Consider the following 27998-nt stretch of genomic DNA (forward strand, 5'->3'; position numbering starts at 1 on the left):
GAACACTGGGGTGCATGTAATTTTCCAAATTATGGTTTTCTCCAGATACATGCCCAGGAGTGGGCTTGATGGATCATATGGTAGTTCTATTTTTAGTTTTTTAAGGAACCTCCATACTGTTCTCCATCATGGTTATACCAATTTACATTCCCACCAACAGCGTAGGAGGGTTCCCTTTTCTCCACACCCTCTCCAGCACTGTTTGTAGACTTTCTGATGATGGCCATTCTGAATGGTGTGAGATGGTACTTGTGGTTTTGATTTGCATTTCTCTAATAATTAGCGATGTTGGGCATCTTTTCATGTGCTTTTTCTTTGTAAGCATTTAAAGCTAACTAGTTACATCTGTAGGTTTTGATTGGAAGGAAGTCCCCTGGTATGTTATCAAGTGAGAAAAGGAGGCTATACTTCAATGTGTCAGCACAATCCCATTCAAACTACACCGCTCCCAGCCATAGCCCCCATCATGAAAATAAAGCTCCAATGTGGGTATGAGAGAGTATGGAGAAAAGGATGAAAGGCTTTTGATGTTGGCACTTCAGAAAATAGGTACAGATAGCTCTATTTTTTTGTTTTGTTTAAACCTTTGCAGTATATCTCATTTTTGGCAAAACATGTAACATAAATTTGGAATAGAACTCTCAAATCTTGAAAATAGAAGTATGTATACACGGGCAAAAAATCAGAATCATTTCTTTTTAAAATTTTTTATTGAAGTATAGTTCAATTACAATGTTGTGTTAATTAATGCTGTAAAGTGACTCAGTTATACATATATTTTTTCATATTCTTTTCTATTATGGTTTATCGCAGGATATTGAATATAGTTCCCTGTGCTATACAGTAGGACCTTGTTGTTATCCATTCTATATATACCAGTTTGCATCTGCTAATCCCAAACTCCCAATCCAACCCTCTCCCATCCCCCTCCCCCTTGGCAACCCCCAGTCTACAGAGAATCATTTCTTGACATTCATTATAACTATAACATTTATTTTAACTCAAAAAATGTTAGAAATTGTAGAGAAAGTATAGATAAAATTTAGTAATCATTTCCCTCTTTTAAAAAAAATGCTCAAATTTTTGTTATAAATTGTCCTCCAATGGGTTGATTGATATTTAGCTATGACTGATTTAATCTGTCACATAATACATGTTTACATTAAACTTAGTATGTAATATTTTTCTAAAGTGTGGGGCAAAGGTGGAATATACTGGATGGTGATTATTCCAAATGCTGTGACTGACTACACCCCATGAGGTGTGATTAAGAGGACAATGCAGTGACCTCGCAGCAGTTGAATATGCATATGCTGTTAATAGTTTACTACTTTCAGGGGATAAATTGTTTTAGTGTCTAGTTTTCAACGTGCAAACACTACATTTATACATCACATTTTTTACAATCTGACAGATCAGGTCATGAACCATTTCATTCTAGACAAAACAACCCCTCTGTTTTCTTTTAATAGGCTGCTAGATTTGACTTGCTATTTTAATTGGAATACTCATATACCACTGAGTACAATGGATTATTTTTATAGCTGATTTGAGCTGGATGCTGTCCTTTTCCAAGTTTGGTATAGGGATTGTGTTAGCCTCATAGCTGATACTCTTTATATCTTAAAGACTTAGATTTTATCTACTCTAGTACTAGAGGAATTATATGGTGTAGCTCTTTAATTAGTTTTTTCTTGGTTCTTACTATATTCAGGAAACTACTACTTTTCCTGGATTTCAGACATACTAAAAAAATTGCATATAAACATATACTGTGAGATGCTGAATGCAAACAGACATTTCCTACATCTTAACAAATCAAAGTTGTATATATATATACACACACATATACGTTTAAGAAAATAATGCTTTTTCTATAATTTCACATACACTATAAAAAGCTGAATATAAACATTTTCTCATCTTACTAAAGTGGAATAAACGTGTATGTATAGGAAAATATTTTTTTCCAGGATTCGGATATATAAAGTTGAATATAAACTTATAACAGATAGGCACGGAATTTCTTAGTTCACACCCGTCCGGGCACAGGGTAGTTCTGAATTGTTTCATCATCTCAATAATGTCAAAGACACAAGTTATTCCTGTGCCAATCTCAGTTTCTCACCTCCCCTGGTTGCAAAATGGCCATAATTCCAGGTATCACACAGAGACATGCATCCTGTATATAGGAAGACCATTTCCTCCTATTTTGTTAGTAAACAATATTTAACTGAAGCTCACCTGCAGACTTTTTGCTTAGATCTTCTATGGCCCGGACTGTTACACACATGCCCAGCTGCAAAGCAATTAGGAGGGCATCTGGCATTTAGACTTAGGTGGGCAGCAGGGAATCCTGGCAAAGGGAGAATGGTTAATACCAATGGACAGGAAACCAACAGTGTCAGCCAAACAATATTGGCTTATTTCATCTCCTTCATTTCTGTAGTTACATATCCTTTCTCACTTATGATGCTTGAGTTTTTTCTTTCTAGGGTGCAATCTTTTTCATTTCAAAAAGTTTAAGGTGTTTTTGGGCTCTGCACTTATTTTGTTAGAGCACCTCAACATACTAGAGTTGGATGCTTATTCATTCACTCTCTCGTTCCTCTGATCAACAGATGTTTACTGGGAACCTACCAGGAATAGGCAGCACACTAAGTATAAGGAAGTGAGAATGAATCCTCGCTTTGAATTTTCCCTGTTTTCTACATATATTGAAAGAAGTTAAATTCCCTCAGAGTAAAGCTTTGGTTGCATCCTACAAATTTTAACATGAAGTTGTCTCTTTGTCATTCATTTGAATGACAATCTGCCTAATGATAATTTGCCTTGATTTCTTTTTCTAAAAAAAATTAATTCATTTTTTAATTTTTGGCTGCGATGGGTCTTTGTTGCTGCGCGTGGGCTAAGTGGCGAGTGGGGGCTACTCTTCGATGCGGTGCCTGGGCTTCTCATTGGGTGGCTTCTCTTGTTGCAGAGCACGGGCTCTAGGCGCACTCGGGCTCAGTAGTTGTGGCTCACGGGCTCTAGAGTACAGGCTCAGTAGTTGTGGCGCACGGGCTTAGCTGCTCGGCGGTATGTGGCATCTTCCCGGAGCAGGGCACGAACCCATGTCCCCTTTATCGGCAGGCGGATTCTTAACCACTGAGCCATGAGGGAAGCCCTGCCTTGATTTCCTTTTTAACGTAAAAATTATTTATACAAGTCTCTTAAATTTCCTTGTGGAGAAATGGATTTTGGCGAGGCTTTCTTTTCTTTTTTCTTTTTTTTCTTTTTTTTGCAGTACGCGGGCCTCTCACTGTTGTGGCCTCTACCGTTGCGGAGCACAGGCTCCGGATGCGCAGGCTCAGCGGCCATAGCTCACTGGGCCCAGCCGCTCGGCGGCATGTGGGATCTCCCGGACCGGGGCACGAACCCGTGTCCCCTGCATCAGCAGGCAGACTCTCAACCACTGCGCCACCAGGGAAGCCCTGAGGCTTTATTTTCTAATTCACTAAAAGAGAGGCCAGAGATCATGGCATATGTCTCTTGTTTTTTTGGAAGGTCTTAAAAAAAAATTATCTAAGTCTTCCCTCTGACCTCACAGCACCCCACTTTTATTCTACTGGGGTTCTTTACATTATGAATCCCCTAATGGGGAAAAGGGCAACCTATGAAAAGCTTCTGTTTTAAAATTTTTCTCCAGAAGGAATTATCTAACATTCCATGAAGAAAGATGATGTAAGATGTTCAGATGGTCACTGCACACATAAGGCCTTCCTCTCATATGATCTCTAATACACAATTAGGAAAACAAAATTAAGAATAAAGCCCCTCTTATTTAACACACTTTCAATATGAGCCAGACACTATTCTAAGGGATACAATGTACACAATGCTACTAAGAAATATGGTGCTAATATTACTAATTGATAAATGAGAGAATTTGGTTAAGTCATTAGCCCTATAAGAAATAAGTAATAATGGTGAAGCCAAGTAAACGCTAAATATTGGTTAAATCCTTTCCCACTCTGATTCAGTTCAGATTAATTGTAGAGAATGAGCTTGCAAACATTTAACAAGAGTTGAATGGAATGGAAGAATTTTTTAACAATGTAGTCTTCCTCTAATATGAATTATCAGTTGAATAATTAGTTAGCTAAAGCAAATTCGTGCTCCTTATATTTATATTATGACTCCTGATTTCCCATAAGGGCTAATGACCCTTGATGTTGAGAAAAGTTAGAATGATTAATGTCTCTAACACTGCTTTCCTAATAAGCCTTCCCACTTTCTTTATATTCATGGAGTTTTTCACTTTTTCACCAATTGATTGAACTCTGATGTCTAATAAATTCTGAAACACAAATACACCCCTCCCAATTCATAACATTTATAAAGTTTTTTATCAGTAACAAATATCAAATTCTGGACTGCTTCACATCCACAGTATGAACTCTGATATTAAGTTGTTATCCTTAAATGCTTTCCCATATTCCTTACAATTACAGGGGTTTTTGTTTGTGTTTTACTAGTATGAATTTCCAGGTGTCAATTAAATTCCGAGCTTCCCACATGTCTTCATTCACTCCTCTGTCCTGTATGAATTCTTTGATGTTGACTAAGGTGTGAGCCACGAATAAAGGCTTTCCCACATTCCTTACATTCATAGGGTTTCTCACCAGTATGAATCTTCTGGTGTCGACTAAGTTCTGAGCCACGACCAAAGGCCTTCCCACATTCCTTACACTCATAGGGTTTTTCACCACTATGACTCCTCTTGTGATGAGTAAGTTCTGACCTTCGAATAAAAGCCTTCCCACATTCCTTACATTTATGGGGTCTCTCACCAGTGTGAACTTTTTGATGTCGGATAAGTTCTGTGCTACAAGTAAAGGCCATTTCACATTCCCGACATTTATAAGGTTTCTCACCTGTGTGAGCTCTCTGATGTCTGGTAAGTTCTGAGCCACGACGAAAAGACTTCCCACATTGCTTACATTTATATGGTTTCTCACCAGTATGAACACTCTGATGTCGGACAAGATGTGAATCAGAGATAAAAGCTTTCCCACATTCCTTACATTTATGAGGTTTCTCACCAGTATGAATCCTTTGATGTAGATTCAGTTGTGAGGCACAACTATAGACCTTCCCACATTCCTTACATTCATAGCGTCTTTCACCAGTATGAATTATCTGATGAAGACTAAGTTGTGTGTCATAACGAAAAGCTTCCCCACATTCCTTACACTTATAGGGTTTCTCACCAGTATGGATTCTCTGATGTCGAAGAAGGTGTGAGGGACGGGTAAAGGCTTTCCCACACTCCTTACATTCATAGTATTTCTCATCAGTATGAATTCTCTGATGTAAATTAAGTTGTGAGGTAGATGGAAATGGCTTTCCACACTCTGTACACTTATAGGGTTTCTCATCTATATGAATCCTTTGATGTTTACTAAGTTGCGAGTTAGAATGAAAGGCTTTCCCACATTCCTTACATTTATGAGGTTTCTCGGCAATATTAATGCTCTGAGATTTAGTAACCTGAGCATCACGAATAAAGGCACATTTCTTATTTTCATCACTTTTTTTGCTTTCATGAATTCTCTGATGCTTAATCAAGTCTGACCTACTATTAACGGCTTTCCTACATTCTCCACATTTAGAGTCTTTTTCCTTATTATGACTTCTTTCATGTTGACTATGGTGTGATTGGTACCTGAAAGTCTTACATTCCTTGGATTCACAGGATTTTGCTCCAGTATGAGTTGTCTGAGGTGTTCTATGATCTGTGCGTTGAATGGAAGTGGATCTTTCTTCAGAGGTTATTGTGGCTTGTCTGAAACGTCCTTCCTGTAGCCTCTCCAAGTGGCATCTGATTTCTCTGTTACTTCTGACCCTAGTGTACTCAAGGGTAGAGCCTGTAAGTCTTTTTGTTATCTCTGGTTGCAGTGATTGAACTTCATAACTGTCCTCCTTTAGCATCTTGGTTTCTCTTCTAGACTCCCAGTCTGTAAGATAACAAAGAAAATAGTGGGTATTTTCACGTTGCAGGAGAAAGGAAAGTTCTAAGGTAGAAATGACAAACTAAAAATAGTGAATAATGTAAACTCTTAACACTGCATTGCAACTTGAAAAAAAGGGTTGGGGGCAATAAGAACAGAGAAAATGAGGGAAGCTTGTGAAGGAGGTGATTCTTTGCCTCTGGTAAGAATCAGAATCAGCTGGGGAACCTGTTAAAAACATAATGTCCAGGACCCAACCAACTAAATGAGAATCTAAAGGAGTAGGACATTATCTAACAGCAAGTCCTCTCATCTCTAGCCTCAAATATATCCAGGTTTTGACTACTTTTACTATTATCTCTAGTGGCGATCACCTTGTCCAAAGCCATCCCTCACCAAGATTAACAAAACACTATCCTGGAGTATCTCCCTATGTCCTCCTTATATTCCACACCGAACACAGTGGCTGTACTGTTCTTATTAAAATAAGCTAGATCATGCCACTCTTCTGCTCAAAATTCTCCACTGTATTTCCCTCTTATGCAGAGTAAAAGTCAAAATCCTCCTGTGATCTACAGGGCCTTCCCTGAACTTGTCCTTCACTACCTCATTCTAACCTCACTGGCTATCTCCTCCCATTAGCTGACTCTGTTCCAGCTCCCTGACCAACTGGATGTTCAAACTTGCCAAGCACACCTCTCCTTCAGAATCTCTGCCTGCAAATATCTTCCCTAAGGTATCAATATGGCTCCTTCAATTACTTCATTCTGACCTCTATGCAAACACCAACTTAAGAGACCACTATTTTTTTTTTTTTTTTTGGCCATGCCCCATGGCATCTCAATTCCCCAACCAGGGATTTAATCCGGGCCCTGGCAATGAAAGCACCAAGTCCTAACCACTGGGCCACCTGGGGATTCCCCCAAGAGACCACGCTTTACAAAACAGGACCCTCATCACTCTACTTACTGCACTTTTCTGCAGTACACATGTCATTTAATCCATTTCTCCAACATTATTAAGAAAACTTTCAAACATAAAGAAAAATGAAAAGAATCAGACAGGGAACCGCCATATTCCCACTAGCTAGATTCTACAATAAACATTTGGCTCTACTTGCGTTTTCACACATCTATCTACCCCTCCATCCATCAATCCATCTTGCAGACATTAGTATATTTCACCTCTAAACTCAACAGATTATATTTTAACTTGTTTATTTCTGTATTGTCTGCTCACCCTTCACTGTACCTATACAGAGTAAATACTCAATGACTGTTTGGTGAATGAATGGCCATTCATATATATATTTTTAATCTCCCTCCCTGATTGAGGCAACTCAAAGTGTGGCACTCACTGTTTAAATACAGTGCCTTTCCCACTGCACTTCAAAAAAAATACAAAATTCCCTACCAGACCTGCAAAACTCTATAGTATCTGGCCCCTGCTTCCCTATTCACCTTCATTTTGAGGTGCTCTCACCTTGACTCACCATGAGCTCACTATGCTGGCATCCATTTGACTCCCATATCATGCCAATTACTTTCTCATCTTAGACCCTTTCAGGAAATGTTTCATCTTCCATGAATGTTTTGTGTTCCAGGATCTCTCCATGGCCAGTTTCTCTCATTCTAAATATCTTAATTTTCTGTCATGTATCCTGTTCTTTGCCCTCGATCTTTTTCTCAGTTCTGGAATTACATATTTGTTCATCAGTTTATCTACTGGTATAATTTCTCCCTAAGTGGCCTAGAACTAACATAATATTTATTGTATGCTCTGTGATATAACCAACCCCAGCATACAGTTCAATTAATGTTAAATAAACTAATCAGTAGATTACGCGTATTCAGATGGAAATAAGCTAAAGATAATGAGATTAGGAGAGTGACTTGAGATTCAGTTATCACTCCATGCTTCTAATTATTTAACAGGTGATAGAGGTGTCTTCCTGCCTCTGATTCCTTCCCAGCTTCAAAATGCTCTCCCTACATCATTTCCAATGCATATGGCAGTTAACGCAGAAGCAAGCCTGTGCCATTAGAGCAAATCTGTTCATGTGCCTACACCAGTGTCCTAGAATATTGACAGTTTTACACAACAATAAAAATCTATGTAATCCTACTCAATAACAGCCCAATCAAAAAATAGGCAGAAGACCTAAATAGACATACAGATGGCCAACAAATATATGAAAAGATGTTCAACATTGTTAATTATTAGAGAAATGCAAATCAAAACTACAGTGAGGTACCACCTCATCCTGGTCAGAAAGGCCATCATCAAAAAGGCCATCATCTCCTGGGCATATATCTGGAGAAAACAATACTTTGAAAAGATACATGCACCCCAATGTTCACTGCAGCACTATTTACAATAGCCAAGACATGGAAGCAACCTAAATGTCCATTGGCAGAGGAATGGGTAAAGATGTGGTACATATACAATGGACTACTACTCAGCCATAAAAAAAGAATGAAATAATGTCCATCCGTGTTGTTGCAGTAACATGGATGGGCCTAAACATTATCATACTAAATGAAGTATGTCAGAAAGAGAAAGACATATATCATATGTATCACTTATATGTGGAATCTAAAATATGACACAGATGAACTTATATATGAAACAGACTCACAGACATAGAGAACAGACTTGTGGCTGCCAAAGGGGGTGGGTGTGGGGACGGATGGATTGGGAGTTTGGGATTAGCAGATGCAAACTTATTATACAGAGAATGGATAAACAACAAGGTCCTATTGTACAGCACAGGGAACTATATTCAATATACTGTGATAAACCATAATGGAAAGAATATGAAAAAGAATATGTATATATATGTATAGCTGAATCACTTTGCTGTACAGTAGAAATTAACACAACATTGTAAATCAACTATACTTCAATTAAAAAAGTGAGCTTCAATAACTACTATTATCAGACAAAACAGACTTTAAGACAAAAATTATAACTAGGGACAAAGGAAATTTTATAATTGACAATTTTATAATTGACAATTTTATAATTTTATAATTACTATATAATGATAAGAAGGTCAATGCATCAGGAAATTATGTAACAGTTGTAAGTATATATGCACCTAATAATAGAGCCCGAAAATACATGGAAGCAAAAACCTACAGAATTAAAGGGAAAAAGTGGCAATTCAACAAATTGAAGACTTTAATGCTCTACTTTCAATAACAGATAGGTCGACCTGCCAGATCAACAAGGAAACAGAAAACAACACACTCTTAAAAAAACCAATGAATCAAAGAATTACAAGAGAAATTAGAAAATACTTTTCAGTTTGAATGAAATGAAAACTCAACATACCAAAACTCATGGGATATGGTTAAAACAGGTCTTAAAGGGAAATGTACAGCTAAAATTGCCTATATTAAAACCACGAAAGATCTCAAATCCATAATCTAACTTATACACCTAAGGAACTAGAAAAAGAAGAGCAAACTAAACCCAAAGATACCAGAAGGAAGGAAATAAAGAGGGAAGATAAACAAAAGAGAAAAAAAATAGAGAAAATCAACATAACTATAAGTTGGTTCTTTGAAAAGATCAACAAACTGACAAACTTTAGCTAGAATGACCAAGGAAAAAAGAAGATTCATAATAATACCAGGAATGAAAGTGGGGATATGACTACCAACATTACAGAAATTAAAAGGATTTCTAGGGAATACTATGAACAACTATATGCAACAAATTAGATCACTTAGATGAAATGGACAAATTCCTAGAAAGACAACTACCAAAACTAACTCAAGAGGAAAGAGAACATATGAATAGACCTACAAAGAGATTGAACAGTAATTTTAAAATCTTCCCAGCCCGCGTGCCTAGAGCCCATGCTCCGCCATGGGAGAGGCCACCGCAGGGAGAAGCCAGCGCACCCCAGAGAGAGGTGGCCCCCGCTGGCCACAACTAGAGGGGGCCTGTGCAAAGCAACGAAGACCCAACACAGCCAAAATAAATAATAATAATAATAATAATAAAATAAAAACCTCCCCACAAAGAAAAACCCAGGACCAGATGGCTTTACGGCTGAATTCTACTAAACACTTAAAGAAAACTTAATACAAATCGTTCACAAACACTTCAAATACAAATCCCTCACAAACACTTCAAAAAAATAGAAGAGGAGGGAATACTTTCCAATGAATTCTCAGGCCACTACTACCCTGATATCAAAACCAGAAAAAGGCATCACAAGAAAACTATAGATCAATATCCCTTATTTAATATAGATACAAAAATCCTCAACAAATAAAACCAAACTAAATCCACCAACAAATAGAAAGGGTAATACATCATGACCAAGTGTGATTTACCTGGGCAATGCAAAGTTGGTTTAACACCCAAAACTGTATCAATGCAATATACCATATTAATAGAACAAAGGATACAGACCACATATCTCAATATATGTAGAAAAAGCAGTTAATAAAAGTATTCTAAAACCCTTTCATAATAAACACATTCAACAAACTAGGAAAAGTGAAGCATTATTCATAGTAGCCTAAAAGTGGAAAACCATCCAAATGTTCATCATTTGATGAATGGATAAACAAAATGTGCTACAGTCACAACATGTAATACTATTTGGCAATATAAAGAAATGAAGTAGTAGTATATGCTACAGCATGTATGAACTTTGAAAACAAACATTCTGCTAATTGTAAGAAGCCAGTCACAAAGACTACGTACTGTGCAATTTCATTAATATGAAATGTCTAAAACGGCCAGCTCTATAGACAGAAGGCAGATTAGTCGTTGCATAGGGCTGGGTGTGGGGAGTGACCACTAATGGGTATGGGATTTCATTTTGGGATAAAGGAAAATGTTTTAAAGTTAGATTGTTGTCATGCTTGCAAAACTCTGAATATACTAAAAGCCACTGAACTGTATCTTTAAATGAATGAATTTTATGATATGCCAATTATATCTCAACAGAGCTATTTTTTTTTTTTTTTTTTTTTCTTTTTGCGGTATGCGGGCCTCTCACTGTTGTGGCCTCTCCCGTTGCGGAGCACAGGCTCCGGACGCGCAGGCCCAGAGGCCATGGCTCACGGGCCCAGCCGCTCCGCGGCATATGGGATCCTCCCAGACCGGGGCACGAACCCGTATCCCCTGCATCGGCAGGCGGACTCTCAACCACTGCGCCACCAGGGAGGCCCAGAGCTATTTTTAAGTCAGGACAAAACTGGACCCAAAGTGCAGGGAAAATGGTTGTCTCGTGGGAAAGAGGAAGGCACTTCCTTCCTGAAATCAGAAGGAATAAGAGCAAGGGTAGCATGAAAGTGGTAAGTGGAATGAAAATTTGGGGGCTCATGCTGACACATCCTTACTTTCTTCTCCAGATCTCAGGCTTTTCAGGGAGCTTTCCTACCAACATCTCAGAAGTGCTGCCTGCCTTCTCACAGGCCAGGTGGGTGACCACCTGCCATGGCCTTCCCCATATGAGTAACCACTACTCACCTGGGCACCATTCTTTTGTCTCCTTGCTGTTAACCATCCAAGGTTCCTTCCCCTGCTCCAATAAGGAGATCACATCTGGCTTAGAATCAGAAAATCCTGTTCAAGAAAGAAAAAAAGGACCAAGTTATGTTGTGGGTGTCCCAGAATTAAAATCAGTCCATGATTATCAGGAAAGAGGAGTAAGTAAATTAAGGGTCAAAGGAAAGGATGAAGAAGATAAAGTCTGATGGAGCAGCCAATTTCTAACTTCACAAGGCACAAAAAGCATTCTTTGGTAAGCAAGAAACATTAATTCAGTCAAGCACTTGGGAGGCACTCACAAGAAATTTATAACAATAAACATAAGAATTCCAGAAGGCCAATTCTGAATTTTGGAGGGCAGGTAAACTTACCCAGTGAGATCAGGGTATTATAATTCTCCAGCATCACATCTCGGTACAAATCCTTCTGAGCAGAGTGCAAGCACTCCCACTCCTTTTGAGTGAAGTAAATGGCCACATCTTTGAACTTCAAGTCCTGAAACCACAGGTAAAAACAAACAGAAATTAACGGGCAAAATCTTTACAATAAAATAAAAGAAATTTTGAGAAAGCAATTCAATAGGGGAACACTGTTGGGAAAACAGGATGTGCTGGACCTTTCAACATGAGTAAGTCAACAGCTCAATATCAAAAACAAACAACCCAATCAAAAAACGGACAGAAGACCTAAATAGACATTTCTCCAAAGAAGACATACAGATGGCCAAAAGGTACATGAAAAGATGCTCAACATCGCTAATTATTAGAAAAATGCAAATCAAAACTACAATGAGGTATCACCTCACACCGGTCACAATGGCCATCATCAAAAAGTCTATAAAGAGGGCTTCCCTGGTAGCGCAGTGGTTGAGAGTCCGCCTGCCGATGCAGGGGACACGGGTTCGTGCCCCGGTCCGGGAAGATCCCACATGCCACGGAGCGGCTAGGCCCGTGAGCCATGGCCGCTAAGCCTGCGCGTCCGGAGCCTGTGTTCCACAACGGGAGAGGCCACAACAGTGAGAGGCCTGCGTACCACAAAAAAAAAAAAAAAAACATCTACAAAGAATAAATGCTGGATAGGGTGTGGAGAAAAGGGAACCCTCCTACACTGTTGGTGGGAATGTAAATTGATACAGCCACTATGGAAAACAGCATGGAGGTTCCTTAAAAAGCTAAAAACAGAGCTACCATATGATCCTGCAAGCCGCTCCTGGGCATATATCCAGAGACAACCATAATTCAAAAAGATACATGCACCCCAGTGTTCACTGCAGCACTACTGACAATAGCCAAGACATGGAAGTAACCTAAATGTCCATCTACAGATAAATGGATAAAGACAATGTGGTACATTTATACAATGGAATATTACTCAGCCACAAAAAAGGAATGAAATAATGCCATTTGTAGCAACATGGATGGACCTAGAGATTATCATACTAAGTGAAGTAAGCCAGACAGAGAAAGACAAATATATGATATTGCTTATATGTGGAATCTAAAAAAAAAAGATACGGGCTTCCCTGGTGGCGCAGTGGTAAAGAATCCGCCTGCCAATGCAGGGGACATGGGTTCGAACCCTGGGCTGGGAAGATCCCACATGCCGTGGAGCAACTAAGCCCGTGCGCTACAACTACTGAGCCTGCACTCTAGAGCCTGCGAGCCACAACTACTGAGCCCACATGCTGCAACTACTGAAGCCTGCACGCCTAGAACCCGTGCTCTGCAGCAAGAGAAGCCACCACAATGAGAAGCCCACGCACTGCAACGAAGAGTAGCCCCCGCTCGCCACAAGTAGAAAAAGTCCGCACGCAGCAAGAAAGACCCAACACAGCCAAAAATAAATAAAAATAAAATAAATAAATTTATAAAAATAAATAAATAGATTTAAAAAAAGATACAAATGAACTTATATACAAAACAGAAATAGACCCACAGACATAGAATACAAACTTATGGTTACCAAAGGGGAAAGGTGGGTGGGGGAGAGATAAATTAGGAGTTTGGGATTAACATATATACACTACGCTTTATAAAACAGATAATCAATAAGTACCTACTGTATAGAACAGAGAACTACACTCAATATTTTATAATAACCTATAAGGGAAAAGAATCTGAAAAAAATATATGTATAACTGAATCACTTTGCTGTACACCTGAAACTAACACAACATTGTATCAATAAATTGATTATACTTCTATTAGGAAAAAAAAAGAAAGAAAACATGGATAGGTCAGTGTGGAAACAGGGATGATCACAGCACACGTCCTTGGTGTGCACATCATTCTTTTTTTTTTAAATTGAGGTACAGTTGATGTACAAATTATATGTTTCACGCATATAACAGTGACTCACAATTTTTAAGTTATATTCCATTTATAGTTATTATAAAATATTGGTTACATTCCTTGTGTTGTACAAATCATTCTTAAACATGCTTGCTACTACAGATATAACCTCTTGGCATTATCCTCTTCCATTGTTTATTCCCAGGCCTGGGTGGATAAAGTCCAGATAATTGGTGTCTTCCAATTAAATGAAGCTGTACATACATGTACATAGCACATGCTATGTTCAGCACATAACACTGTGACCATCTCCTTCCATTCTCTCATTTTAAAATTTTGTTTAGAAGTCTGAAGAATTCAGGAATTCCCTGGCGGTCCAATGGTTAGGACTCAGCGTTCTCACTGCCAAGGGCCTGGGTTCAATCTCTAATAGGGGAACTAAGATCCCACAAGCCGTGCGGAACAGCAAAAAAAAAAAAAAAAAGTCTGAAGAATTCAAAGATATCTTTAAAAATCTCTCTCTGAACATAGGATTTGGATATAACTTATGTGATTTAATTTCTTAAAAACTCAGGCTCATATTCAATCCTAGCTGTTTTCCATGTCGCTATAAATAGACATCAATTTCATTGGCTGTATGATGCCCCATCTTATGTATTCAATGTTCTTATTTTGCAGCACTAGCTTAGACAAGTTCTCTTGCTGTTACAAAAGTCGTTACTTCTCAATAATTTATGCATCTGGTTAAATTGTTCCTGTTACAATAAGTTGTCCCTAACTATACTCTCCTTGTTCCAGAACTACTAGGACTGATGGAGTAAGATCCAGACTCACACTGATGTGACCCAAGATGAGTATACACCACACAAGTTCAAAATGGACCCACAGACTCCTTGGAATATCACATAACTTCATATACTGAATCTACCATATTCCCAGTCAAAAAAAATCTCAAAGCTAAAGATATGGGTAAATACTGAGAATGCAACAAATCAGTGTCAATTACCTTCTTGTTTATCTGGAAAACCCAAGTTTGCAACATGGAATCTCACTTAATGACTCACCTCCACTTCATCAAAGCACAGCTCGAACAAGGGAGGTATAAAATTTTCAGCAAGGGTTGATTTTCCCATTCCATCAGTACTCCTGGTGGAAGGATAAGCACTTATGGAATGCTAAGGGGTTTTCTGAATAAATAGCTAAACATTTGTTGGAGAACAGAGAGACACTTATGGGACAGCAGCCTTTGGTAGCATCACTCATTGGAATAGGAAGAAGTGGGGAACAAGTCCCTTGGAAAGGCTCAGGGAGGCAGGCAGTTTCAGGAAAAAGAAATCCACTGTTCAAATGACTTCCAGAATAAAAAATGCTTTCAATGAAGGAGAGAAGAAACATCAATTCATATAAACAATGGCTTTTAGGGTTGCAAAACCAGATCATTTATATCCTGGGCTCATCTAAGAGAAAAGCAAGCTTAAAAAGGCAAAGGAAGAAGAAGCAAGAGCAGCCCTGAGTCACCAGACTGACCTCAGAATTCCCAATGGACTGAAAATGAATTTTCCTCTCTCCTCTTCTGTTCCTATCTTCCTGCTTTTGGCAACCGCGTGCGTACACACACACGCACAGAGTCTCTTTCTCTTTCTTGATTTGAAGGAGAATAACAAACCTTTGTTTTCCCTGAATCCCAGGGAATCCAACTGTCCATAATGTATTCAGAAGAAATACCTTTCCCACTGTCAGGAGCTCATCTGAGCCCAGAAGGGCCTGCTCTAACCTGCCCTGGGTAGACCCTTGTTCTACCTGAAAGACACTGAGATCCGCAGCCATGGAGGCATCTCAACGACATGACGGCACCCTCAGGCCCAGGAGCACAGGATATTTAGGCAGGCCCAGCCCTGGACGGTTTCTGCGACAGAGGTCTCCAGCCCCCTCCAGGCCTAAGACTCAGGTACCTCCTTGGCTTTGTTCCCATAACCCAGAACTAGGGCCCTTAGAGCCCAAACTGGAACCTCTTTCCACAAAGACCCTATCCAGAATCACCAGTACTGAGCCAGTACATGAAACCGTAATTCTCAGAATCCTCGTGGCCAGTACATTCTGGTTCCCAACCAAGATCACCCATGGCTTTCCTGCCTGACATTATTCCTTCTCACCCCACCCTCAGCCTTCCTGCTGATAGGCAGTGTTCACTGCATCTCAAGCACAATTATTGCACATTAAGCACTTTAAGTTCCTGGTGCCTTGTATGTATTAATCCTCAGGAGAGGCCTATGAATCTTAACACAAAGGAAACTTTAGGTTAGAGAAGTGAAGTCATTTACTCAAATCTGCAGTAAGCAATGGCATTGCTGGGCTTTAAATCTAGATTTCTCCCTCTATATCTGAATGCCTTCCACTTCTGATTCTTGCAGATGCAGCCAGGGATTTCCTGATCCTTTGCAAGAACCCTGAGCTGGACTCTGCACTTAGGGAAGCAGAAAATGCTTGGTCTGCTCTGTTTGTCACTGCTGAGCACAGCACTCTATGAGGGAAAATTAAAGGTAGAAGGGAAAGGGAGGAAAGAAGCAGTTCTGCAAACAAAATTCCTTTAGCCAAAAATTTCAACCAAAATCCCCCATGACTCTGGCTCTGTGTGGGCACTGGGGACATGATGAGTCTGACCCAGCATTTGTCCTTAAAAAGCTCAGAATCAGGGAGAAAAACAGAAAAATAGAGACAATCACCAGACATCAAGCTCTGTGGGGTACTGGTTACCACGACCAAATCACCAGCTGAAAAACAATGTACTGAGTATTAAAAAGATTTTAACGGAATGTAATGATGAACTGGCAAAGACGGAAAATAATCTCGAGAGGCTAAAACTAAGTCAAAATGGGAACGAAGAGGAGTGTGCTGAGCCACTGACGCTTATTTTACCAAAGAACCTCTGCTGGGCCCAGATGACCATAAGCTTTTATATTCATGACCTTAAAGGGCAGGGAGAGAGGAGATCAAGCCTACAGCTGGCCAGATGGGAGTCCAATTGGTTCTGCACTGCAAAGACCTGGGACCTCTAGGACCAGGCCCTCAGAGTAAGGGAAAAGTAGAAGCAGCACTCCCATTCTCAGGGGCTACAAGGAAAATTGCCTGACTTGAACTCTGGCTGCTGGTGGAAGGAAAATATTCTCCCCTGAGGAACTGTAACCACAAATTAGCCCTCACACAGGTCTCAGCTCACATTCCTATTACTAAAGTGAATCTAAAAAACCTACCATCTATGAATCTACTTTAACGTGGTTCTGGTTTGGCAGTGCTCCTGGAGGAAGCAAGCCCAGATGTGTCCTAGAGGAACAACCTTCATCCAGACCTCAAGAATCCATGGGTAGAATTCCAAGGAAAATGACCAAAGAGTCAAAAATAATAAAACAACACAACATTGTGAATGAACTAATGCCACTGAACTGTACACTTTAAAATGATTAATTGTATGTTATGTGAATTTCACCTAAATAAAAAAATTAAATAAAAAATGAAACATGCAAAGAGGCATAATTCCATGATCCAGTAGTCAGGAAAATGAACTGTTTCAACTTTCATTATATTTGAAAATTTCCATAATAAAATGTTGGAGGGAAAAGATCACACCTGCAAAAATTTACATATTATGCAGATAACGCAGGTATATGTTTTTAAAAAAGAGGGTAAGGTATTAAGAAACAAAACTCCACGAAAATAACAGGCAGATTTAAAAGAAAACAATTTAAAACTTCTAGAATAAAAACCACAATACCTAAAATTAAATCATACAATGGCTGGAATAAATATCTCTGAAGAGAAAAATTACTGGACTGAAATATTTAAAAAGAAATTACACAGAATGCTATCAAAGACAATGTGGTAAAGTATAAGAGGTTAAGAAGATAAAGTAAGAAGGTTTAACAGATATCTAACTAGAGCTCTAGAAGAAAAAAGGAGAAAGGACTGAAAAAGGTAATAATTGAAGACATAATGGCTAAGAAATTTTCATAACTGGCAAAAGAAAGCATTATTCAGAAGCCAAATGAGTCTCAAACAATAAATAAAAAGAAATCCAGGGCAATTATATCAAAACTGCAGAGCATTAAAAACAGAGACTATGTTAAAAGTAATTTGATATTAAAGACAGATTGTCTACAAAAGAATAACAGTCTGACTGACAGATGTCTATTCAACAGCAACAATGTAAATCAGAGATGACAGAATAAAAATTCTCTCTCACAAGGGAGGACAAATAAAAACATTTTCAAAAAGCCAAAAGAACAGAAATTCATTAATGTATGTACTTCCAACTAAAGGAAAGTGTTCCCAGACAGAGGGTTTGAGATGTAAGAATGGTGAATGGTGCCGTTCTTTAAAATGGCAAAAATGTGGATAAACTAAGCTAACATTCAATATATAAAATAATAAAAATGTTTTATGGACTAAAAAAAAACAATGAAAGAAAAATACCTGACTACAATATAAGCTGCTTGATAGCTGGAATATCTAGTTCCTTATACTATTCAGCAAGAGCATAAAGATGTTCTTTACTTTCAGACACTGGTAAGAAAGTATGTTAAGATGTCTAAGGTAACCAATAAATAAACAAACATAGTTTATAACTTTCGAACTCACAGAAGGGAAAAGGGAATGAGATAATAAAATACAGAAAAGGTAGAATAAAAAGCACAAACTAAGTCAACAAAGATACTTTCAATTATGTCAGTAATTACAACCACTGTATAGACTAAATGCTTTCATTAAAAGATACAGTTGGTCAAAAACCAAAACCCAGTTATATGCTGTTTATAAGAGACACATCCAAAACATAAACATCCAGAAAGACTGTAAGTAAAAGGCTAATAGATAACATGTACACACCTAACAAATAATAAATATATATAGTACATACACATACACACAAAACAAAAAGGAACAAAATTATGACAGATAAACCCTCATCATTATGGGAGATTTAACATACCTCTCAAAATAACTGATAGATAACACAGATAAAAAGTCAGTAAAAATAGAGAACGTTTAAATAATAAAACTAGTGAGCTTGATTTACTGGCCACATACAGAAAAATGTACCCAACTCAAATAATAATCACCTCAATCATATCTGGAAGATTCAGAAAAACTGACCACACCGGACTTTAAGACAAGACACAAACATTTTTCATGAATACATACTAATAAAAAGATGCACCTTAATAGGATTGGAATGGAATGGAAGAGAAGTAAATAAATAATCAGAACAAGAGAACAACCTTGCCCAGACCAATAACAATGTGCCATGAAGTGAAGATTTTGATTAACAATGCACTCAAAGCCTCCCCCCATCCTACCAAGGGGGAAAAAAAAAAAGGAGAGAAGGGAACACTATGACATATTTTATGAGGCTAGACCAGAAGTCAGCAAACTTTTTCTATAAAGGGACAGAAAGTAAATATTTTATGCTTAAAATTTTACTTATTTATTTATTTTTGCTGCATTGGGTCTTTGTTGCTGCGCACAGGCGTCTCATTGCGTGGCTTCTCTTGTTGCAGAGCACGGGCTCTAGGTACGAGGGCTTCAGTAGTTGTGGCTCGTGGGCTCTAGAGCACAGGCTCAGTAGTTGTGGTGCACAGGCTTAGTTGCTCCGCAGCATGTGGGATCTTCCCGGACCAGGGCTCAAATCCATGTCGGCTGCATTGGCAGTCAGATTCTTAACCAGTACGCCACCAGGGAAGCCCAAGTAAATATTTTAAAGTCTGTGGGTCATTACTGTCTCTTGCAACTACTCTACTCTCACAGGGGCATGGAAGTAGCCGTAGACATTACATGAATGAATGAGTGTGGCTATGTTCCAATAAAGCCTTATTTATGGACACTGAAATCTAAATTATACCATTTTCATATGTTATAAAATACTATTCTTCTTTTAATTTTTTTTCTAACCATTTAAAAATGTAGAAAACATTCTTGGCTTTTACAGGCCAGGGCCACAGTTTGCTGACTCCTGGACTAGAGTAACCTTGACAACATAACTTGCATGAAGATTTTATGAAAAATGGAAATTATAGGCCAAGCTTATACATGTTGCAGATGTAAAAATTCTTTTTTCTTTTTTTCTTTTTGTGGTACGCGGGCCTCTCACTGTTGTGGCCTCTCCCGTTGCGGAGCACAGGCTCCGGATGCGCAGGCTCAGTGGCCATGGCTCACGGGCCTAGCTGCTGCGCAGCATGTGGGATCTTCCCGGACCGGGGCATGAACCCGTGTCCCCTGCATCGGCAGGCAGACTCTCAACCACTGCGCCACCAGGGAAGCCCAGATGTAAAAATTCTAAATAAATTATTAGCAGACTGAATTCAGCAATATGAAAAAGAATCATAATACATCATGGCCAAGTTAGGTTTCTCCTGGTATAACAAGGTATAAATGATTTTAGAAATCAATTAAAGTCACTAAGCACATTAGCAAATTAAAAGAGAAAATCCATAAGATCACCTCAAGAGATGTAGAAAGGTGTTTCAAAGAATTCAATATTCATTCGTGATTAAAAATTCAGAGCAAATTAGGAATAAAAAGTAATGTCTCTAACCTGATAAAGGACATCTTGAAAAAAACCAAAAATCCAAGAGAAAGCATCATAAATAGAAGTGAAACATCAAAGGAATCCTCTCTAAAACTGGGACTAAGAAAAGGTGCCCACATTCTCACCAGTCAATACTGTTCTGGGAGATGGAGCCAGTGTGATAAGACAAGAATTAGCACCAAATAAAGACTGAAAAAAGGAAAACATCAATATTTACAGATAACACAATTATTTACACACAAAAAGTGTCCTTATTCATCAATGATATGATTATCTAAGTTAGATGACCCGAAATCCAAAAGAACCTACAAGATATTACAATAAATGAGAGTTCAGCAAGTTGGATGGATATAAAATCATTATCTAAAAATCAATTTCATGTCTGTATACAAGAAACAATGAGAAAATTAGTCTAAAAATTAATACCATTTACAAAAACCACAAAATATTAAAATACCTAGGAATAAAATTAACAAAAGACATGTAAGACTCCAGTTAAAAAACTTTATTGGAAACCATTATACAAGACTGAAATCAGCAGAGTTATACCACAGAGTGAGAGGAAAACTCAATACTGTAAAAATGTCAACATTCCACAAAACGATCAAAGATTCAATGCTGTACGAATTGATATCCCAACTGGATTTCTACGTAACCTGACCAGCCAATTCTAAAATTTATATGGAGAATCCAAAGGCCAGAAACAGCTAAGTCACTCTTCGAGGATAAGACTATGATGGTAGAGGAACATGACTTACCAAATATCAAATATTATTACCAAGCTGTCTTAATTAAGACAATGTGGTTTTGGTGGAAGGATAGACAAATAGGCCAGCGGGGAAAAACAAACAGACCAGTGGATTAGAAAGGACAGAATAGACCAAAGAGCATATATTGAGATAGATAGATAGATAGATATATGAACTTAATTTATGACAGAATTGCCACTGAAGTACAGAGAGGAAAGGATGATTGTGGAGTAAGAAATTTGGCCTCCAAAGAGAGATTCTTGCCTTTGTCTAGCTAATAGGACAACCTCCAAACACTTGGAATTGCCCAAGTGACAGGAGTGTCTTTATTATTTATGGTGGGCCCCCAAGACCACATATGTTAGTTTATGCTAACGAAACGATGCAGGGTAGGGGCTGGCCATGCCAGAAAGACCAACCATGTAATCAGAACCTCGGGGCTTTGGGTTATGTGATATCAGCTTGACTTCCAGGCAAGTAGGGAAGGGAGATGCTGGAGACTGCATTTAACCACGTGAAAATGATTCAATCTTGCCTATGCAATGAAGCCTCAATAAAAACTCTAGACACTGAGCTCAGGTGAGCTTCCCTGCATGTTGTCACATATCAATATTGGGAAGGTAAACTTCAAGTCTGGAACCCTCCCAGATTCTATCCTACGCATCTTTTCCCTTGGCTAATTTTGTTGCTGTTGTTGTTCTATCTGTCCAGTAAGACTGCAAGTTTTTTTTCATCGAAGTATAGTTGATGTACAATATTATATGCTACAGGTGTACAATATAGTGATCCCTTGGCTAATTTTAATGTATCCTTTCCCTGTAATAAATGTGACCATGAATATAATAGCTTTCAGTGAGTTCTGTGGGTCTTTCTAATAAACTGTTGAACCTGAGGGTGGTTGTGAGAATTTCTAAATTTATAGCCAGCTGGTCTGAAGTGAGGGTGGCCCTGGGGCCTTCAAACTTGCAGCTGGTGTCTGAAGTGAGAGCAGGCAGTCTTACAGGGTTTATTCCCTTAGGCTGTGCAGTTTGCCTAAAACTTTGCAATGGCCTTTTCCATAAATGATGCTGGGATGTTAGTTAGCCGAATGGAAAAAGTAAAATCGGACCCTTGCCATACACCATGGTAAAAATCAACCTCAAGTGAATTAAAAGCTTAAACACAAAAGGCAAAACAAAACCATTTATAGAAAACATTATGGGAGAATATCTTTACTCTTAGGACAAAAGAGATTTCTTAAACAAGACATACATAAATTAGTAAAGGAAAACAGTGTTAAATTTGATGGCATTAAAGTTGAGAATTTCTACTATCTAAAGGTTAGAAGTCAAGACAAAAAATGAGAGAAAGCATGTACAGCACATATGACTGACAAGCCACAATATTTAAGGAATGCTTACAAAGCATTAAAGGGAACGAAAAACTGGAAATATAAAACTCAGTAGAAAAATTAGAAAATGAGATGAAATGGTACTTCAGAGAAGAGAAAGCATGAAAGGGGAGCTCAACCTCATTTAAAACCAAGATACGCACATTTAAATTCAGAATAACATAGCAATTCACGCCCACCAAATGGGTAAAAATTGAAGTCTGACAGTACCAAGTATTTGGTGAGGATATGAAGTAACAGGATTTATTACTGGGTATAAACACTAGAACAACTGGGCAATGTCTAGTGAGATTAAAGATGCACATATCCTATGACCCAACAATTCCATTTCCAGTTATATACCTAGAGAAATTCTTGTGCATGATACCAAGAGACAAATTCAAGGATGTTCACAGGAATGACTGTAATATGAAAGAAAAAATCTATATATTTATACAGTGGATGGCTATACAGTAGGATAAATTCACAATGTGAATGAATCTCATGAATATACGTTGAGAGACAAGTAATGAAGTTGCAGAAGATTCCAAACAGTTTGATTTTATTTATATCAAATTTTAAAATGACAAAAAACACATATGATTAAAACTGTAAAGAAAAGCAAGGGAAAGAAAAACATAAAATTCAGAATAACAGTTACCCCTGAAGGGCAGAAAAGGGAGTTGGATCGGGATGATTCACAGCCCACATGGGGTTTTTTAACAATGCTTAATGCCCTACTTCTTAAATATGGGTGTTCAGTCATTCACCACACCATAAACATTTTTTACTATTCAACATTTAATAAAAGCAGTGTTTAAACGAGAGTTACAACACAGTGTGATAAGAACAGATGCAACACAGGGGAATGCAGTCACTCAGAGGCAGCACGCGTAATCAGGAAAGTGAAGTAGGCTTCACAGAACCCTGAGAAAGTGGTGGTGAGGGGTAAGTGCCCCTCTTGTGCTTCTTGTGCCATGGAGGCCAGAGATAGCACTGGGCGTTCTGAGAAAGGCTAAAGTCAAGTCAGAGAGGGAGGAGAGCAATGAGACTGAAAACAAGTATCAGCTCACGAGACCTTCAGAGCTTCTCACAGGTCAGGGATTTTTTTTTTTTTTTTTTTTTTTTTTTGCTGTGCCATGTGGCTTGCGGGATCTTAGTTCCCCGAGCAGGGATTGAACCCGCGCCCTGGGCAGTGAACGTGTGCAGTCCTAACCACTGGACCACCAGGGAATTCCCTCACAAGTCAGGGATTTTAAGCAGGATACATGAGCTCCGATTACAAGTAGAAGAAACTTCCTATGGGAAATGAGGTACAGTGACTTACTTAGGTTGAGGGGTATGTGAAGAATTTCCTGTAACATGTAGAAGATTAACTGGGGCCCTGAAAAGGAACAGAACTCCAGCAAACAAAAACAGACCAAGCAGCATTCCAAGCAGAGTGAACGTGGTAAGTTGGAGGTAGAGAGGGAGACTAATTGAATCCTGTGTGTCTGAGGAGCAGACAGTTCACTGGGGTAACTGGTGAGGGATTCTGGGCAAGGAGTAGATAGAAGCGATGCTGAAGAAGTCCAAAGGGATCAGAACAGAAAGGTCTTGGGTGACGGTCACCTCTGCCAGGACTAAACATACCATCTTTACTCACCACTTTACTCCAATACTAGGATTGGTGCTCTAGTAAATAAAGAATGTGCTTTTTAGTAAATAAACCATGAATGTGAAAGAGCTAGAGCTTTATCCTGAAAGTAACAGGGATTCACTGAATAAAGGAAGTGACTGTTTTATTTTGGAGGAATAACCTAGAGCCAGCGAGTACAATTAAATCAACGTATCACCCACTTCCACAAAAGTCTCATCTGGCACACAGACAGTGGAGTGAGGTCACAGGGCATGAGACCAAGGAGCAGGAAAGGGACAGATGCAAAGGGATCTGCCACCGCACTGAATGTTGGGGACATCAGGAAGTAGGAGTTGGGGACCTCCTGGTTGCTGGTGTAAGTGCACATTCAGGTGAATTTCCATTACCAGCATATTCCCCAAACCCATTATACAGAAGAAGTTATGAGGAAGCCATGGTCTGAGAGCTAATAAATGGTGGAAATGGGGTAAGACTCTACCCTTTTATGCAGTGCAGAGCCTCTTATTAATACAGCGAAAGGATGATGATCACTCTGAGGAGAGGAGGAAACAGAGGGAGAAATGGACAGTCGAAGGTTGAAGGGCAAAGGGGAACTAGACTTTCTTCCTCACCAAAATGTGCTGAGAATTGATGGGGAGAATGTGGTCCTCTCCTGAGAATCTTAGGAAGGGTCCGGCCAGAATGGAAATTGGAAGACAAACTCAGTAAGTTCTCACAGGATTCAGAAAAGTCAAAGAGAAAGGAAGAAACTGATTCATCCAGAAAAGAAAGAATATTTCTTTAGTCTTTAGGGTGAAAAGAATCCTTGAAAAGCAAGTGGACAGAATTAATAAAGGAAGACTTACACTCAGACACATCCAGGAAAAAAACCCCGAATCTCACATACTACAAATACCATGCCATTCTTTAAAATCAACTAGGAATTTTACAGCCAACATTCTCTAGTTATATCTCAAACCAGATACCTTAAGGATTAAATTGTTTAGACAAAACTACTTTAGAAAAATGAGTGACTTTCTATTTTTGTAGAGAAGACCTTCTGGCATGACATAAAGAGAACATTTTTTGAAAACTGTGAATCTTAAAAACACACAAAAGATACATTAACCGTGAAAAAATATTTCTAAAACAACCTATAAATGACAGAGAAAATATGCTTAACATATAAACTGACAAACGGGCAAAAGAAATCAGTAGGCAATTTAGAAATCCCAACTGTACCATTTATTAACTGTAATTTTGGACCAAGTGACTTAACAGAATCTATTTTCTCATCTGTCAACTTAGAATAATAATATATTTCATAAAATCTGAGATGCCACTGACTGTAAAGCCACCATTACTTTATATACCACGAAAGAAAAAAAATGCAATCAATGAAACTATAACTTACAGGGAACTGAAAAACCCATCCTGATTTCAGAGAAGTTAAAATGTGGGGGAAAAAAGCATCACTGAATTAATGAAAAACAGTCATAACTGACTCATTGGGTTGTTATGTGGCTTCAACAAGATAACACATATCAAGAACTTCAAATACAAGTGGCTCAAAGTAAACACCCAATAAGTTAGTTGCTTCTATTAGTAATATGATCCCATTCTGTAAACAAAATTACATACCCACACATACGTGCAGACAAAATAATTTTAAAACATTAATAGTGATTAACCTCTAGGTGGTGGGACCATGGGCCATAAACTTTAATAACTTACTCAAATTTTGAAATTTTTGCAAAAATCCTATATAACTTTAATCGTTAGAAAGAGAGCAATTAGGTTATTTCTATTTGGGGGGGGATATCTAAATCTGAAGGGGGCAGGCAGGCATTCCAGGCTGTTAGAAATTTGGAAGCAAATAGGCTACTGCATGTGACTCTGGAGGGGACAACAAAGAAATTAGTGACACTTAACTTATTCTGTTCTTCAACTTCCCTGCCAAATCACGTAGGCACATCCTGTCAAGACTGTTATAGCACTGAACAAAATCCAGGGAAATGGAAAATCCAGATCAGATAAGACAATGTATGCAAGGCAGACAGCCCAGGTTTAGGTTCCTGGCTAGTTGAAGAGGAAACCGTCTCCTCCCCTTTCTCCAAATCACTACTGTAAATCTCTTGGCTAGAATCCTGAAATAGGATAGTGTCTTGAAAACAGAGAAGCCCTTTCCAAGAAGAAAACTGCAAATACAACTTACCTCCGCCATGACTTTTGATGCCCAGCAGCTCTTTTCTCCTCCTCTTCTGGATTCTTAGAGAAGGAAAAAGGTAGAAAATGGTTAAGAACTAAGAGACAGCAGGTCCTTCCTGGAGCTCAGAGGAGGCCGAGTCAGAACAAACCCCTACCCCACCCCAGGCACTGAGAGGGAGCCCCAAACCAAAGAAGCCTGCAACCCCACCACCCTCTCCCATCATCAAAAAGAGCAGGCGACCTTAGGGGCCCAGATGGGAGTCCTGGGAAAGACTCCCAGACTGTGGCCTCTTTCCTCCATAAGAGCCTGACTTTGGGTATTTTCAGACCCCAGTATCTTACACTGAGCCCAGATCTGTGGCTCCAAGAAACATCCTAATTGGATTCACCTGTTAAAGATTCCCACATTCCTGTCCTTTAGGCTGGGGGCACCTGCCTGGGCCTTGGTGGCCACACGGTGAAAGAACAGAGAAGTGGAAGTAGGAGGGCGTCCCAACCCAAAGCTCTAGAAACCCCCCCCGACACCACCATAAACAGCCCCAGGAGCGCCATTCACTGCGCTGGAGAGCGAGCGGCTGCAGCTGTGCCAGTTCTTGGGCTGGAGAGTGCAATGAGAGCGCAGTCCCGGCCTGAGGTAGACGCCCGGAACCCACCCACCCGCGCAACCCACTCAGCGCCGACCAAAAATGTACAAAGAGGGCGCCATTCCCAGCTCCGAAGGGCAGAGGCTGCGGCGTGGCCACATTGGGCGCGCGCACACAGAGCCACAGAGAGTCCCGCTTTGATAGGGTACCCACCACAGCCCCGCGAGGCACTGGTTGCTGAGCACCGGACGTCTGGCGCACAAACCAACACCAGGGCGTATCTCACGGACTTTCTCCCCAGGCAGGAGGCCACACAGCTACGACACCCCTGACCTCCAGGCATCCCCAGCCCGCCCCCGCGCCAGCCTGAAGCCACACCCTCCCGTGATGGCGCGCGGCCCATACCTCCCACCCCCGAGTGTGGACAAGCGGCCTGGAGAGCACCACCCTTCCCGTCGTCCTTTATTTTCCAAGCGCGGCCACGCAGCTTGGACATGCCCGACAGCCACCCATATTTAAAACTCCCGACAGACCCCAGCCCTGCCCCGAGCCTCCTCACCGTCCACTTCTCCGGGGTCCTCTCACTCCAGTCTGATTGAATCCGCCCCAAACCAGTGAGCGAGGCAACCTGGAATGCCCCCGATCCTTTGCGTCCGAACTCCCGGCAACTCACAACGGCCAGCGAACTTCGGCAGGAATCCGCATACACCGCGGAGCCCTCGGGGAAATGTAGTCCAGAGGGGGAAAAATCCAACTAGAGCCTGAACCGGCACAACGGTCTTCTCCGCCCCAAGTCGCGTCGTGTTCCAAGCTTCAGTGAAGCCCAGTCCTGACCGCCCAGCCGCACGCGAGCATCCTCCGAGAACCTGGGCGAACCCACAGGTCGAGGTAGCAATAGGTGGCTGCGGAGGGGTAAGAAAGGGCTGTGGCCCGTGGAGGCTTCTGGGAAATGTAGCCCACAGGCGGGGAAAGGGGGTGCTCAAGTTTCCGCTGAGAATTCATTCCCAGGTCCCGGGCGCCGCCGGGAAGTGCAGTCCTCACTCCGGAACGCCGGAACGCTGCAGCCTGCAGTCCCGGCTTTTCAGCAAGATT

At 39.8% G+C, this 27998-nt stretch overlaps 1 protein-coding gene across 2 annotated transcripts; it reads right to left on the bottom strand.

The window, feature by feature from the left end:
• Positions 1-691: 691 nt before the first annotated feature.
• On the bottom strand, positions 692-27998 carry LOC308606371 (uncharacterized protein). Of its 2 annotated transcripts, none has more exons than XM_081217161.1 (5): positions 27466-27998; positions 26330-26382; positions 11882-12005; positions 11490-11585; positions 692-5999 (listed from the first exon to the last, which is right to left on the bottom strand). In XM_081217161.1, the coding sequence occupies exons 2-5, from the start codon at positions 26336-26338 to the stop codon at positions 4564-4566; spliced, it is 1665 nt and encodes a 554-aa protein (XP_081073287.1). In that variant the 5' UTR covers positions 26339-26382; positions 27466-27998; the 3' UTR covers positions 692-4563. The 2 variants fall into 2 exon arrangements, with proteins under 2 accessions (XP_081073287.1, XP_081073286.1); XM_081217160.1 differs by lacking the exon at positions 27466-27998 and adding an exon at positions 26712-26783.

Source organism: Mesoplodon bidens, assembly GCF_964165515.1.
Source record: "Mesoplodon bidens genome assembly, chromosome: 18".
Taxonomy (NCBI): domain Eukaryota; kingdom Metazoa; phylum Chordata; class Mammalia; order Artiodactyla; family Ziphiidae; genus Mesoplodon; species Mesoplodon bidens.